The sequence below is a fragment of the Dendrobates tinctorius genome, unplaced genomic scaffold (genome assembly GCF_039654945.1).
Source record: "Dendrobates tinctorius isolate UK_male_01 unplaced genomic scaffold, ASM3965494v1 ptg000189l, whole genome shotgun sequence".
NCBI lineage: Eukaryota > Metazoa > Chordata > Amphibia > Anura > Dendrobatidae > Dendrobates > Dendrobates tinctorius.
In genome coordinates, this window is record NW_027361856.1 from 7,003,660 (window position 1) to 7,018,985 (window position 15,326).

At 47.0% G+C, this 15,326-nt stretch overlaps 1 protein-coding gene across 2 annotated transcripts; it reads left to right on the forward strand.

The window, feature by feature from the left end:
* The first annotated feature begins 292 nt into the window (after positions 1–292).
* On the forward strand, positions 293–13,509 carry CLK2 (CDC like kinase 2). Of its 2 annotated transcripts, none has more exons than XM_073552346.1 (13): positions 293–475; positions 4,898–5,073; positions 9,792–10,020; positions 11,173–11,266; positions 11,576–11,642; positions 11,721–11,837; positions 11,910–12,076; positions 12,151–12,245; positions 12,371–12,500; positions 12,578–12,660; positions 12,729–12,808; positions 12,877–12,967; positions 13,057–13,509. In XM_073552346.1, the coding sequence occupies exons 2-13, from the start codon at positions 4,898–4,900 to the stop codon at positions 13,237–13,239; spliced, it is 1,512 nt and encodes a 503-aa protein (XP_073408447.1). In that variant the 5' UTR covers positions 293–475; the 3' UTR covers positions 13,240–13,509. The 2 variants fall into 2 exon arrangements, with proteins under 2 accessions (XP_073408447.1, XP_073408448.1); XM_073552347.1 differs by having other exon boundaries at positions 295–475; positions 12,374–12,500.
* The last annotated feature ends 1,817 nt before the right edge of the window (positions 13,510–15,326 follow it).

Here is a 15,326-nt window from a genome sequence, read left to right on the forward strand (position 1 = left end):
TCACTAGATCCTTATACAGGTGGAGAATGAGGCCTCACTGTACAGGCAAAGACCTAGAACGATGACTGTGGAAAACGGATTAATATTTTAAAAAAATAGCCGTTTAAAGAGCCGGCTCTTAATGGTGAGCGGAGCCGAATGAGCCGGATCACCAAAAAGAGACGAACTTCCCATCACTAGAGCCCCCCATAATAAGTGCACGGAGTCTGAAGTGACGTAGCTCTGACTCCAGCCCACAAGATCGCGACGCCTCTAGGTGCATTCGACCCCGCCCACTTTTCGCCCCCGCCGCTGATTGCCTAATGAGCTGGGAGAGACGTAAGAGTCCACATACTGACGTGCTCGTGAGTGGTGACGGACGGTGTCGCGCATTTGCGCGAGAGAGGAGAGGCGTGGAGAGGGCGACGGCGCTGCACTCACCACCGCAAACACGGACTTCTTGTGGGACAAGAGAACCGGCCTGGCTGCGAGAGCGGTGAGACGAACATGCGGGGAACGGCGGGGGAAGCGGGCGGAGGGGAGGCGGCGGCCGGAAAAGCCGAGCTGTAAGATGGCGGCCGTGAGGCAGGAGATGGGGCACAAAATGGCGGCCGCTGCCAGAATCCTGGGTACAGTGAGCCGCTGAGGGCGATGTATATACACAGGATGAGAACATTGAGGAGAGTATATGTAATATAACTCTACAGGGTGAGGACACTGAGGGGGCTATAGATGGGTGTATACGGGGTGAGGGCACTGAGGGGGCTATAGATAGGTGTATACAGGGTGAGGGACACTGAGGGGGCTATAGATAGGTGCGTACAGGGTGAGGGACACTGAGGGGGCTATAGATAGGTGCGTACAGGGTGAGGGACACTGAGGGGGCTATAGATAGGTGCGTACAGGGTGAGGGACACTGAGGGGGCTATAGATAGGTGCGTACAGGGTGAGGGACACTGAGGGGGCTATAGATAGGTGCGTACAGGGTGAGGGACACTGAGGGGGCTATAGATAGGTGCGTACAGGGTGAGGGACACTGAGGGGGCTATAGATAGGTGCGTACAGGGTGAGGGACACTGAGGGGGCTATAGATAGGTGCGTACAGGGTGAGGGACACTGAGGGGGCTATAGATAGGTGCGTACAGGGTGAGGGACACTGAGGGGGCTATAGATAGGTGCGTACAGGGTGAGGGACACTGAGGGGGCTATAGATAGGTGCGTACAGGGTGAGGGACACTGAGGGGGCTATAGATAGGTGCGTACAGGGTGAGGGACACTGAGGGGGCTATAGATAGGTGCGTACAGGGTGAGGGACACTGAGGGGGCTATAGATAGGTGCGTACAGGGTGAGGGACACTGAGGGGGCTATAGATAGGTGCGTACAGGGTGAGGGACACTGAGGGGGCTATAGATAGGTGCGTACAGGGTGAGGGACACTGAGGGGGCTATAGATAGGTGCGTACAGGGTGAGGGACACTGAGGGGGCTATAGATAGGTGCGTACAGGGTGAGGGACACTGAGGGGGCTATAGATAGGTGCGTACAGGGTGAGGGACACTGAGGGGGCTATAGATAGGTGCGTACAGGGTGAGGGACACTGAGGGGGCTATAGATAGGTGCGTACAGGGTGAGGGACACTGAGGGGGACGTTATATACTTGAGTATAAGCTGAGTTTTTCAGCCCCTTTTGGGCTCAGGCCCCCGGCACTGGCGATATTTACCGGTCCCCGCTCTGTCTTCTGGGTCCCTCTGCAGTTACATTCAGAGGGTGCGATGACGTAGTTAGTGCGGTCCCTCTGCCTGAACAGACACTGACAGAGGATCCGAAAGACAGAGTGGCGCAAAGCGATGGAGCGGTAAATATCGCCATTGCTGGGGACCTGAGTCATCGGTGACACTGGCACCTATTTTTTTGGACTTTAAGACGCACGCCAAACTTTCAGAAGGAAATTGGGGGGAAAAATTTGTCAAATAGGGGTCTGTCCTAGGGTATGTGCACACTTTGCGGTTTCTGCTGCGGTTCCGCAGCGTTTTTGGCTCTGCAGAAATGCAGCAGATTCTGCTGCGTTGTACAGTACCTTTATTTCCTATGGAAATTTAAAAAAAAAAAAAAAGCTGTGCACATGCTGCGTTTTTTCCGCGCGGTTTTCAAAACGCAGCACGTCAATTGTTTGGTGCAGAAACGCTGCAGTTTTACACCTCATCCATTATGGTCTTTGTCCTGCGGATTTACCTTCGGATTTCTCTACAAAATCCGCATAGACAAAAAACTATGTGTGCACATAACCTTACAGTCTGAGTTCAGCTTACCGGGGGGGGGGGGGAATCGGCAGCGCTGGTGGAGCAGGGTCATGGGGGGGGGTGGGTGTTCGGTGGTCCGGCGATATGACTCTCATCCCAGGCAGGTGCGGTGGCCTCTGGGAAATCTGATCCCAGGCTGGTGTGGGTGGCTCTGCCGACATCTTGTGAAAGCCCGGAGGCCCCGCATATCCATTGCTGCGATATGGTGGCCTCCACAATAATGGCTTCCGGGGGCGGGGCATGCTCAGATCGAGATCTCGTTGTCGAGATCTCAATCTGAGCATGTGCCACCTGCGGCAGCATAATCATTTAGAAACAACAATACTAATGTTTTAACTCCGGAAGAGTTCAGAAATCAATATTTTGTGGAATAACAATTATTTTAATTCACCGCTTTCATCCGTCTTTGCATGCTTTCTACCAGTCTATCACACTGCTTTTGGGTGACGTTATGCCAATCCTAGTCCAAAATTGTAAGCAGTTCTTTTGTTGATGGCTTGTGACGATCTATCGACCTTTTGATTACATTCCAGAGGTTTTCAATGGGGTTCGGGTCTGGAGATTGGGCTGGCCACGACAGGGATTTGATGTACTTCATCCACACGTTGATTGTCCTAGCTGTGTGGCAAGGCGCATTGTCCTGCTGGAAAAAAATAGTCCTCAGTTGGTATACATTCCTTCTGCTCAGACAATCAACTGTTTTTCCATGATAACCTTGTATGCGGCTTTATTCATACGTCCTTCGCAAAGATTAACCTGCCCAGTTCCAGCCTTGCTGAAGCAACCCCAGATCATCACTGATCCTCTACCAAATTTCACAGTGGGTGCAAGATGCCTGCGGCTTGTACGCCTCTCCAAGTCTCCGTCTAACCATTAGACGACCAGGTGTTGGGCAAAGCTGAAAATTAGACTCATCAGAGAAGATTACCTTACTCCACTCCTCTATGGTCCAATCCTTATGGTCTTTGGCAAACTTCAGCCTGGTGTCAGATCAGCAATCTGAGGCAGTGAAGGAGGCTTGCCGGTGCCTGTTCTCAGCAGGCACTCTTAAGTTACCTCCCTGCAGGACTCGGATTGACCCCGCAGCCATCTTGGAGCCAGGGTTCTCCATGGAGACCACCGGAACAATGCGATCACAAAATTCATAGTTTTGATGCCTTCAGAGTGAATCTACAATTTTCATAGTCATGAGAATAAAGAAAACTCTTTGAATCAAAAGGTGTGGACAAACTTTAGGTCTGTACTGTAAATAAAAATGGTACCACTGAAAACGTCATCTTGTCCTGCAAAAAGCAAGCCGCCATACAGTGCTATCAGCAGAAAAATAAAATAGCTCTCAGAACAAAGCAACTCCAAAATAATTTTTTCTATAAAATAGTTTTTGTGTAAAAGCGCCAAAACATGAAAAAAGCTATAGATGAGGTATCGCTGTTATTTTACTGACTTGAAGAATTAAAACTGCTTTATCAATTTTACCACACGTGGAACGGTCTAAAAAAAAAAAATATAAAAAAAAGCAGTTCTTGAATTGCTGGCTTTTGTTCATTCTGCCTCCCAAAAATAGGAATAAAAAGCAATCAAAAAATGACCATGTGCCCTAAAATGGTACCAATAAAAACGTCAACTCGTCACGCAAAAAAGCAAGACCTCACATGACTCTCTGCGCCAAAATATGGAAAAATTATAGCTCTCAAAATGTGGTGATGCAAAAACTATTTTTTGCAATAAAAAGCGTCTTGGTGTGTGACAGCTGCCAAACATAAAAACCCGCTATAAGTAGTAAATCAACCCTCCCCTCATCACCCCCTCAGGTAGTTAGGGAAAAATAATAATAATAAAAAGTGTTTATTTCCATTTTCCCGTTGGGGTTAAAGGGGTTGTCCGGGCTTTTCACCTAATCTCAGTGTATATCTGGGCTGCAGAATGCTGACAATAAGTAATTTACCTTCTGTGGCCAGTTTGCAGCGTTTGCTAGATATCATCTCTTGCTTGTAAGAAAAATGTCCAGGGGGGGTGTGTTCTGGCATTGAAATGAGAACTGGTCGTTTCCTCCTACTCTACTACGATTTTCCCTCCTCACTAGTTTCACTTTCCATAGATCACTGTTCAGCGTGTGGGGGAGGAGCAGCTGGGTGGTTCTGCTCTCTGCAGTGAGGCTGCTAGAGGGGGGAGGATTTGTTACTGTGTGAGGAGGGCTTGTTCATGTGGTCGGGGAGGGCCTGTTGCTATGGAGGGTGGGGTTGTTGCTATAGAGGGCATGTTTTTAGTAGAGTAGGAGGAAACGACCAGTTCTCATTTCAATGCCAGGACACACCCCCCCTGACGTTTTTATTACAAGCAAGAGCTGATATCTAGCAAACCCAGCAAACTGGCCACCGAAGGTAAATTGCTTATTGTCAGCATTCTGCAGCCCAGATCGGCACTGAGATTATGTGAAAAGCCCGGACAACCCCTTTAAGGTTGGGGTATGTGTAAGGGCCCCAGACTTCACTGCCTTATGGAAGGATTGGGGCGATGATGGCATAGAAGATTTTTAGCCAGACGCCTACTGACATACACGCATACATAGCGGAGTGTGATAAGGCCATTTCTGACCACTCCTGTCTGTGTTCTCTTAGATGCCGCACTCCCGAAGGTACCGTTCATCCGAAAGGGGCAGCAGAGGAAGCTACCATGAGCGCTACAGAAGCCGCAAGCACAGAAGAAGAAGAAGCAAGTCGAGGTCCAGCAGCAGCGGCCGAGGTCGTGACCGGCACTACAGACACGGACAAAGTTATCACGAGAGGTCCAGAAGGTAAAGTGCCGGCCTCGTTTGTCTAATTATGTACAGTGGCATGTAAAAGTTTGGGTACCCCTGATCAAAATTACTGTGAACAGTTAAGCAAGTTGAAGATGAAATGAGCTCTAAAAGGGCTGAAGTTAAAGATGACAGATTTCCTTTTATAGGAAAAAAAATATTTTCATCTTTTACCTTTTAAAAATTAGAAAAAGGAAAATATGGGCCATTGCAGAAGTTTGGGCACCTGCATGATTAGTACCTAATAGCACTCCCTTTTGAAAGTATCACAGCTTGTAAAACCTTTTTGTAGCCAGTCAAGAGTCTTTCAAATCTTGTTTGAGGGATTTTCTTCCTTGGTTAATTCTTCCAGTTCTGTGAGATTCCTGGGGCTTCTTGCATCTTCTGCTATTTTCGAAGTCTAGCTACAGATTGTCAGTGATGTTCAGCTCAGGGGACTGAGGGCCATTGTAAAACCTTCAGTTTGTGCCTTTTGAGGTAATCTATTGTGGATTTTGACATGTCTAGGATCATTATCTATTTGTAGAAGCCATCCTCTTTTCAACTTCAGCTATTTTACAGATGGTGTTACGTTTGCATCAAAAATTTATTGAAATTTCAGTGAATCTATTTCCTGTCCCCTTGAAATGTTCCCTGTGCCATTGTCTGCAACACAACCCAAGCATGGTTGATCCAGATCATGCCTAATGGTTGGTGAGATGTTGTTTTCCTGAAATTCTGTGCTTTTTTTTTTTTTTCTCTCCACACATACCTTTTTGATCTTTGCGTCCATAGTTCTTTGTTAACCCCTTAACGACTGCTGATACACCTTTTTAACGGCGGCAGTTAAGGGTACTTATGTCTTTTTAACGGTGATGAGAAATAAGATTATAGTGCCCCCCAGCGTCAAATTCGGCTACCCGGGTGTATCTGAGACCCCGCAGAACATGATTTGGTTTTTACCGACCACGGTGCTGCGATCACCGCTATTCACGGAAAAACACTGACTGCAAAAAGTCAGATTTCCCATTTAAATTCTAACTCTGATATGATCTAGCACATCAGAGGAGAGATAAATGGGGTCTCCTGAGCCCCTCCCCCAGTACCTCTGGTGTCCCTGGATCCTCCTGCATCCCCTGGTCCTGTCCTCTGTCGGCCTCTTCCGGGAAGAAAATGGCGGGCGCAACAATGGGAGATGTCTCCTATTGGTGTATTTTGACTTACTACTTCTTTTTCAATCACTGTGATAGACACTATCACAGTGATTGGAGAAAAAAAAAGTAGTAAGTCATTGGAAAAAAAAGTAGTAAGTCAAATTCCCCTTTATCACCCCTGAGTTGGCTAAAAAATAATAAAATAAAAAAATTTATTTTTTTTCGTTTGGGGTTATAGTTGGGGGTTATAGCTAGGGTTAGAGTTGGGTTAGGGTTATGGTTGGAGTTATAGTTGGGGTTGGAGTTACAATTGGGGGGGGTTTTCACTGTTTAGGTACATCAGGGGGTCTCCAAAACATGACATGGCGCCCGCCATTGATTCAAGCCAATTTTATGTTCAAAAAGTCAAACTGCTCCCTCCCTTCTGAGCCCTGCCATGCGCCCAAACAGTGGCTTTCACCCATATATGGGGTATCTGCGTACTCAGGAGAACTTGCACAACACATTTTGTGGTCCATTTTCTTGATACCCTTGTGAAAATATATATAAAAAAGCTTCATTCCAAAGTAAAAAAATTTTGTGAAAAGTAAAATGTTCATATTTTTTTTTTTTTTTTTTTACTTTCACATTGCTTTAGTTCTCATGAAGCACCTGAAGGGTTAATAAACTTCTTGAACATGGTTTTGAGCACCTTGAGGGGTGTAGTTTTTAGAATGTCACTTTTGGGTATTTTTTGTCATATTGACCACCCAAATTCACTTAAAATGTGATGCAGTCCCTAAAAGAAAAATGGTTTTGTAAGGCTAGTTTCACACTAGCGTCTTTGAGTGCAGCGACGGCCTGCGCACGGCCGCCGCTAAGCCCCGCGCCTCCGCCGGTAGCTCCGCCTACCGGCGCATGACTCTGCATGCGCCCTGCATCCCCTATCTTTATCACTGGGGGCGCAGGCCGTGCGCAGTATGCGTTTGGCGGTGCATGCGTCCTTTTGACGGTGCGCCGACCTGCGCCAAACGCAACCTGCTGCAGTTTGGTTGCGCCGGCGCACCGTCAAAAAGGCACATGCGCCGCCAAACGCATACTGCGCACGGCCTGCGCCCCCAGTGATAAAGATAGGGGATGCAGGGCGCATGCAGCGTCATGCGCCGGTAGGCGGAGCTACCGGCGGCAGGGGGCGGGGCTTAGAGGCGGCCGTGCGCAGGCCGTCGCTCCGCTCAAAAACGCTAGTGTGAAACTAGCCTAAATTTTGTTGGAAAAATGAGAAATTAAGTTTTAATTCTTATAACGTCCTAACAAAAAAAAAAGTTTCCAGAATTGTGCTGATGTAAAGTAGACAAGTGGGAAATGTTATTTAACTATTTTGTGCAATATGACTGTGATTTAAAGGCACAAAAATTAAAACTTTGAAATTTGCAATATTTTCAAGATTTTTGCCAATTTTTTTTTTTTTTTTTTTTCATAAATAAACAAGTCTTGTCGAAGAAATTTTACCACTAACAAAGTACAATATGTCACAAAGATAACTCAGAATCAGTGGGATCTGTAGAAGTGTTCCAAAGCTATAACATCATAAAGTGACAGTGGTCAGAATTGTAAATATTTGCTTAATTAAGTACCAAACTGGCTTTGTCACTAAGGGGTTAACTTCCTCTCTCCACATGGTTTCTTTCCAAAATGCATCAGGCTTGTTTAGATGTTCTTTTGCATACCTTTGACACTGAATTTTATTAGGAGGATGCAGGAGAGGTTTTCTTCTGATCTAACATGAAGGCCAAATTTGTGCAAGTATCTCTGAACAAGTATAACAATATACCCACATCTCCAAAGTCTTCTAAATCTTTCTGAAGATCTTTTGCAGTTAACTGGAGGTTCTGCTTTGTTTCTCTAGCAATCCTATGAGCACGTCTCACTGAAATTTTACTTGGTCTTCCAGACATTCTCTTGACTGCTACTGTTCCTGCTAATTACTGTTTCTTAGTTTGAGGAAAGGGCAACTTGAAAATGCTTTGCTCTCTTCTAGCCTTCTCCTGCTTTGTGGGCCTCCATCACTTTGAGTGCTTGACAGCTCCTTAGAAGAACCCATGGCTGCTTTTTTTTTTTTTTTTTTTTGCATAATGTTAGACGCTGGGTTTTTATAAATCTGGAAACTTGCCTTTTTTAATGACAAGTTATTTAAGGTCAGAAACCTTGGTCAAAGTTATTTGAGCACACAACTCCAATGCTACCCAAACTTTTGCAATGACCCATTTTCCTTGTTTGAAATTTTTAAAAATGTTAAAGTTGAGAATATACATTTTTTTTGCCTACAATACCAAGGAAATGTGTTCTCTTTTAACTTTAGGCCTTTTAGAGATCATTTCATCTTCAAAATGCTTAACTGTTGAAGTTAAGTTAAGCTTTTACTCACCTTCCAGGCTGCCACCGTATCCACAGTGTCGGCACTCTCTCTTACCAGGGTTCCCGTGCGTTTGTTGTGACGCCGACGTCATTGTCCCCTCCTCCTTTCAAATTGAGCATGAGAGTGAGTGAGTTATCAGCTGCAGCCCGGACTTCCTCTTGATGTTCTATTTGTCCAAAGGTAGAGACCGTGATGCCGGTGCCCAGTCAGTGCTGGTGTCACAACTACTGCATTGGTGCCCCAGGAGAGCAAGTGCTGACACCGTGGGAATGGCGATGGCATTATGAAACAGCCCTATAAATGTCTGTTCTATTCCTAATCTAAGGATCTCGGCTTTTAGTTGAGGTGAATCTGTGCTGTACTTTATGTACAAGCTCAGTAGTAAAGCTCTTCCTCTACAGATCAGAGCTAAAAGGCACTGATAAGGAATACATGCAGCCCTGCACTCATCTCAAAATCTGCTAGTGGGAAGGGGAAAACAAGATTTAGGCTATGTGCACATGTAGCAGAAAATTTCTGCTTAAAAACCTGACTCCCTTCCCAGAAACCGCAGGTTTTTTCTGCGTGGTTTCCGCGTGTTTTTGCACAAAAAACGTGCGGTTCCTGACACAGAAATGCGGAAAAATCTGCGAAGTTAATTAGCATGCTGCGTTTTTTAACGCAAAGTGTTTTTTTTCGCGGTAAACACATCAATATGCACAAAAATTGGAAAATGCATAGAAATGAATGGGAAGCTTATTTTTAGCGATTTTATAGCGGATTTATAGGCAAATCCTATAAGTGAGGTCACCTACGAAGGAGGATCTGATGAAGACCAAACTTATTCTCAGATCAAATTCATACCTCACATAGTTGTTCAGTACGTTTTTGTTAAACTTTTTATTCCCACTTACTGCATAGTAGTGTTGCATAGTTACAATTTATTTTTTGTTTTCTAAAGTTGTATTCCAATAAATATATATTTTGTCCTATCTAAATGGCTTGATTAGTGTGCGTGTCCCCAGGCTTGCCATCATAGTATATGTGCGTCCCTCAGGCTTGCCAGCCGTGTGTGTAGGTATGTCTATTTGTGCATCCTCAGGTATGCCAGCCGTGTGTGTGCGAGTGAGTGTGTGTCCAGGCATGCCAACCGTGTGTGTCTGTCTTTCATCTCAGGAATCCAATTGTGATGCTTTCTCCCTGCCCAGTTATGTCGCTCACTCATCGGACAGACGGGCCTATGATCGCAGATACTGTGAGAACTACAGAAGGAACGGATACAGCAGGGATCATGGAGATGTCTATTATGAGGCGGATTATCACCACTCCTACGACAACCACCGATCCCGAGATGACAGCTATAGGAGCTGCAAGAGCAGTCGGCGCAAGCAGAAGCGCAGGAAGCGTAGGACAAGGTCTTATAGCCAGTCCTCCTCGGTGAGTGTCCCCTGCGGCTTGTCCCGTTTGTTTCCCCTTTTTCTTCTTAGATTGGTAAGTGTCCCTCCCCGTGCTGTGGTGTAGGGTAGTCATGGGGATTGGCTGCAGGTGGTGGTGGAAGGCTAGTGCCGTTCATTACACTAGTAGATGCATGTATAGTGTTTGCTCCGCACACTCCGTCTGACCATACGCCGTCTCTGAGCGTCTGTTATCTGGGCCTGGTATGAGGGCTGTTGCTTCTCTCCCATGGATAGTCTGGCAGCAGCTTGTCTTTCTGTCCCTAATAACACACCTGCTCGCTCATCTGATGGGACGGGTGGTCAGGAGGAAGCACAACAAGTGTGACCTTACAGCCATTTATAAGCTAATGTCAGCTGCCTATTGTGTAATGTATGGCCGCCTCCTGACCATCCCACGCCAACATATTCTGGGGAAAAGGAGTCGAGCAGCTGGTTCTCAGCACCAGATACTTTACTTGGTCTGGTCAGAGGGGGTTTTTAAAGGGAACGGACGGGGCTGGCAGAGCCGACCTTACATGTGTACAAAACGTGTCGGGAGATAACGGTCAGCCCCAAAAGTGTATGTATGACCATCCCAGTGGGGAGGGGTGTTAGATGACACTGGTTGAGTGCTGATGCCATGAGGACAATATGGGAGGGTGTAGATAGCATGTGTACAGGAAGGAAGGGGTGTAGATACTATGTGTAGATAACATTAGGGGTGTTCTTGTACCATGAAGACAATAAAGGAGGGTGTAGATAGCATGTGTAAAGTGGGGGAGGGTGTTGGTGCCCTGTACACAGGTGGGGAATGCTGCCGGTACCTTGATGCTGTGCTCCTCTCGCTGTTTGCTTCTGTTTCTTCTGCTTGCCACACATTGTACACTATGGACAGAATGTTTTTGCTTTATTTTCTGATTTCTTTGATTTCTGAGTTAGTGTATTTGTATCTTGACCTGTTCCCTTGCAATATCCCTATCGTTATATATTCCTATGTGCCGTATGAATTGGCTGGGAATCTACTGCACACCCTCCTACCTCAAACTACAATGTGAATTTCCAAACCAACCAACCTATGTGCCGCTGGTTTGAAAATCTGATTGGCTGGTGAATGGTGGTGTATTTCCGGGAATTGACGGGCCCGTGACAACAGAGGAGTCGCCAGAGCAGCAGGCAGGCCAAGAGTGTGGAAGACGACGTGGAGGGGCACCTGATCTATCGCAGCGGCGACTGGCTACAAGAACGATGTACAGCCAAATCGTAACATAATTTAGCTCTCTAGTTCTAAGCTCCCCCCTCCCCAGAGATGCTGCAGACCTGTCTGTCTTTGTGTTGATTTGAGATTTATTTTAAGACACAGAAGCCCCCTCCTCTTCCTCCTTTCTTCTCATTAAAGCCTCCCATGTTATATAGTGCTCTATATTGTTAGTCGGAGGGCAGGAAGTTAGCATAACTCTTATGGCTCCACGCCCAGCCTGATACATTGCTTTTCACTGGCTCTATCTGTGGGGGTCTCCAGCTCGTCCTCACCCCGATTTCTCTGCTTCTCCACACAGATGAGATAATCAGTACTCTGGGAGAAGGGACGTTTGGCCGAGTCGTGCAGTGTGTGGACCACCGGAGGTGAGTGATAAGGTGTAGCAACCTCTGTTCCGAAACGCCATGTGGCGCGCCTGGTCTCTAATGGTTTCCTGCCCACAGGGGGGGTGCCCGAGTGGCTTTAAAAATAATCAAAAATGTGGAAAAATACAAGGAGGCGGCACGACTAGAGATAAATGTTCTGGAGAAGATTAATGAGAAGGATCCAGATAATAAGCAGTAAGTGAGATCCCTGCTGGCGGCCCCACCTGGTGTGCGCTGTTTGGTTGTGACATGTCCTGTACTCTGCAGCCTCTGCGTCCGGATGTTTGACTGGTTCGACTATCATGGACACATGTGCCTTTCCTTCGAGCTCCTGGGCCTCAGCACTTTCGATTTCCTCAAGGAAAACAATTACCTTCCCTACCCGATTCGTCAAGTACGGCACATGGCTCAGCAAGTGTGCGACGCTGTGAAGTGTAAGTACTGACCAATGGGTTGGTTCTGGGCCAGGGACGCATGGGCGGTGGGTAATCACTGCCACTCTTCACAGTTCTCCATGACAATAAGCTGACACACACAGACCTGAAGCCGGAGAACATTCTCTTTGTGAACTCAGACTTTGAGCTCAACTATAACATGGAGAAGGTGGGTGCCAGGCTCTGTCTGGTTCTTGCATTCAGTATTTGGGGTACGCCCCCACGGTTGTCCTTCAGCCCTTGCCTAATGCTTGTTCTTGTATGGTCTCTCCCTGTGACCTCCCTCCACCCAAGAAGAGAGATGAAAGATGTGTAAAGAGCACAGATATCCGGGTGGTGGATTTTGGTAGCGCCACTTTTGACCATGAGCACCATAGCACCATTGTATCCACACGGCACTACCGTGCACCAGAGGTGATTCTAGGTGAGTAGCTGTCCTACTGGATATGGGGTGGGGTGAGCCTTGGCACCTTAGGCTGACATCCTCCTTTGTCTCCACAGAACTTGGCTGGAGTCAGCCCTGTGACGTCTGGAGCATCGGGTGCATCATCTTTGAGTATTACGTGGGCTTCACCCTCTTCCAGGTAAGTGGGGTCCTATCTATGCTGCAACCTCCACATGTTGTCCACCGCTCATCACCTGTCCTCCACAGACGCACGACAACCGGGAGCACCTGGCAATGATGGAGAGGATTCTGGGGCCCATCCCATCACGGATGATCAGGAAGACTAGGTGAGTTCATGGGAGGTGGTGCCTGCTGCATGGCCAGGGGCAGAGTCTTATCTACCATCTCTCTGCAGGAAGCAGAAATATTTCTACCATAACCGGCTGGACTGGGATGACAGCACTTCAGCAGGTCGATATGTGCGTGACAACTGTAAGCCGCTGAGGGTAAGGCGAGCCAGACATGTTAGCTGCACTAAACAGCTCATGGCCTGTGCAGGTAAGCTCTGATTTTCTGCCGTGTACTCTTCTTACAGAGGTACATGCTGTGTGACGCGGAGGAGCACCGCCAGCTGTTCGATCTGATAGAGTCCATGTTGGAGTATGAGCCGTCCAAACGCTGCACGCTCTCCCAGGCATTGAAACACTCCTTTTTCAGCCCACTGAAGAGCGACCATACGTCCAAGCACTGGGACATGGGCCGGGACATAAGTCGATGAGACTGCCAGTCTCCACCCCTGCTTTGTTCTATTGCCATGAACTGTTGATATGTGAAATAGTCTATAAATATATATATATATTGTACAGGGGCGAGCGATGCCTGCAGTGTACATAGCTGAGTGTGCTGCTGGTGGGCGGCTGCACTGCGCCTGTACAGGTCTCCCATAATTTATAATGTCAGTGTTATCGCAGCGGGTGATACCTCGCACTGGTTTTATATCAAATGTTTTGTACAGTGATTTGTGAAAAATAAACACAAACTGTTTGTATGTGACGCATCCTGTAGTTGGCACCGGGTGGATAGATGAGCTGGGCTCTCGCCCCACTGGTGACCCCGGCCCCCCTCACAATACAGACCCCTGAGGGATCCACTGGTTACTTACCTACTTAATACAGACATCCCCTGATGGCTACAGGCTCCAGAGAGACCCACTGGTGACTAATCCCATACCCACTCCCTCTTTCTCTACACAGGCACGCGTGCGCTACATGTTCCTGAGAGACCCACTGGTGTCAAATCCCATAGACGCACTTACGCTACGTACCCTTGAGGGACACACTGGTGACTCATTCCCACCACCGTACGGACCCCTGAGGAACCCACTGGTTATGGCCGGGGACAACCTTGTGTCAAGGACGTAGCGCAGACCATCGTCCACCAATAAGTTGCTGCTGTGTGCAAGTTGTCCTTTGCCGCCCGAGGTGTAGGGTGGACTTGTGAAGGTCCTGTAGTGGATTTCTATCACAAGGCATATAAGGTCTGGCTGGTTCCTAGCGAGGTGCTCCCCGTATACCCAGTGAAGGACCCTCCATTTGAGGTCCCCAGAAAGTGACATAACACCCCCTGGAAATGACCTGATGACACCAGGATTTGGAGCCCTTGATGAATATAGCAAGATGCAGACAATGCAATGGGTATTTGATCTGGGTGCCCCAGACCTCAGTGCTGTTGTGCCATCATCTCCCCAGGGCCACAGTCTATAGCTGGGCAGGAGCGATGACTGTTACTGATAAATGTGGCAGATCTCATTGTGACGTCCACTGCAGACCATCAGGTCTTTTTCCTTTGTATTTGGCCGTGAGATGTGAGGTAAATAGCCCCCCAAAAACCCATACTCTAAAACCAATTCCAACAAAAAGGGTTTTTTTTTTTTTTTTTTGTCTCTAACAAGTGTGGTGATCATCAGAAAATCTTATCATGGTCTGCCAATTGGAAGGGAGTTATTTTCATGATTGCCGTTGAAAACTGTAAAAAATCTGCAACTTTCGATGAGAATCTTACTGTCCTTGTGTTTACCGCAACAGGGGAGCCAGAAGAATGCAGCATCTGATTTCTCCTACTTCTGCACTGTAGGAGCAAATGGTTTTCTAAACTGAATGTCGGGGGCGTATAATCTCATTTGTATTAAAGAGGGCGATGAGTGGAAAATGGCCTTCAATATGCCTGAGAGAGACTGAGAACCTTGTGATGCCTTTTGGGTTGACTAATGCTCCTGCCCATCTTTTGGCACTTTGTACATGGCATCTATAGTCACCTTTTACAGGAAAGATATATATCTTTGTACTGTTGTTAGCCAGTAGATAGAAAAATATTTAGAATTGATTCCTCAGTGGTTGATACCTTTTAAGGTCTAACTGAAAAGATGGTAACAAATTGCAAGCTTTTGAGACTACCCAGGTCTCTTCATCAGGCTAGACTAATGCAATATCTGAACTCTCACATATTTATACAAAAAATAGAATTAGACTTACCGGTAATTCGGTTTCTAGGAACCTTCCACGACGGTATACGGAGGTTGCCTCTTTGCCCTGATGGGGGACAGGAAACACAGGTTAAAAGGCCCTCCCACTTGCCAGTGACTTATAACTGAGAGCATAGCACGTTTACCTTTTGATTCCCAGATTTTATCCAGGAATATAGGGGGGAATTAGTGCCATCGTGGACCACGTTGCCCTGCAGATCTGATCTGCAGATGCACCTGCTTTTTCTGCCCAGGAGACTGTTGTGGACCTGGTTGAATGGGCCTTGATCCTCACTGGGGTAGACATATTTTGAGAGATATATGCTTCCGCTATCGCTTTTTTT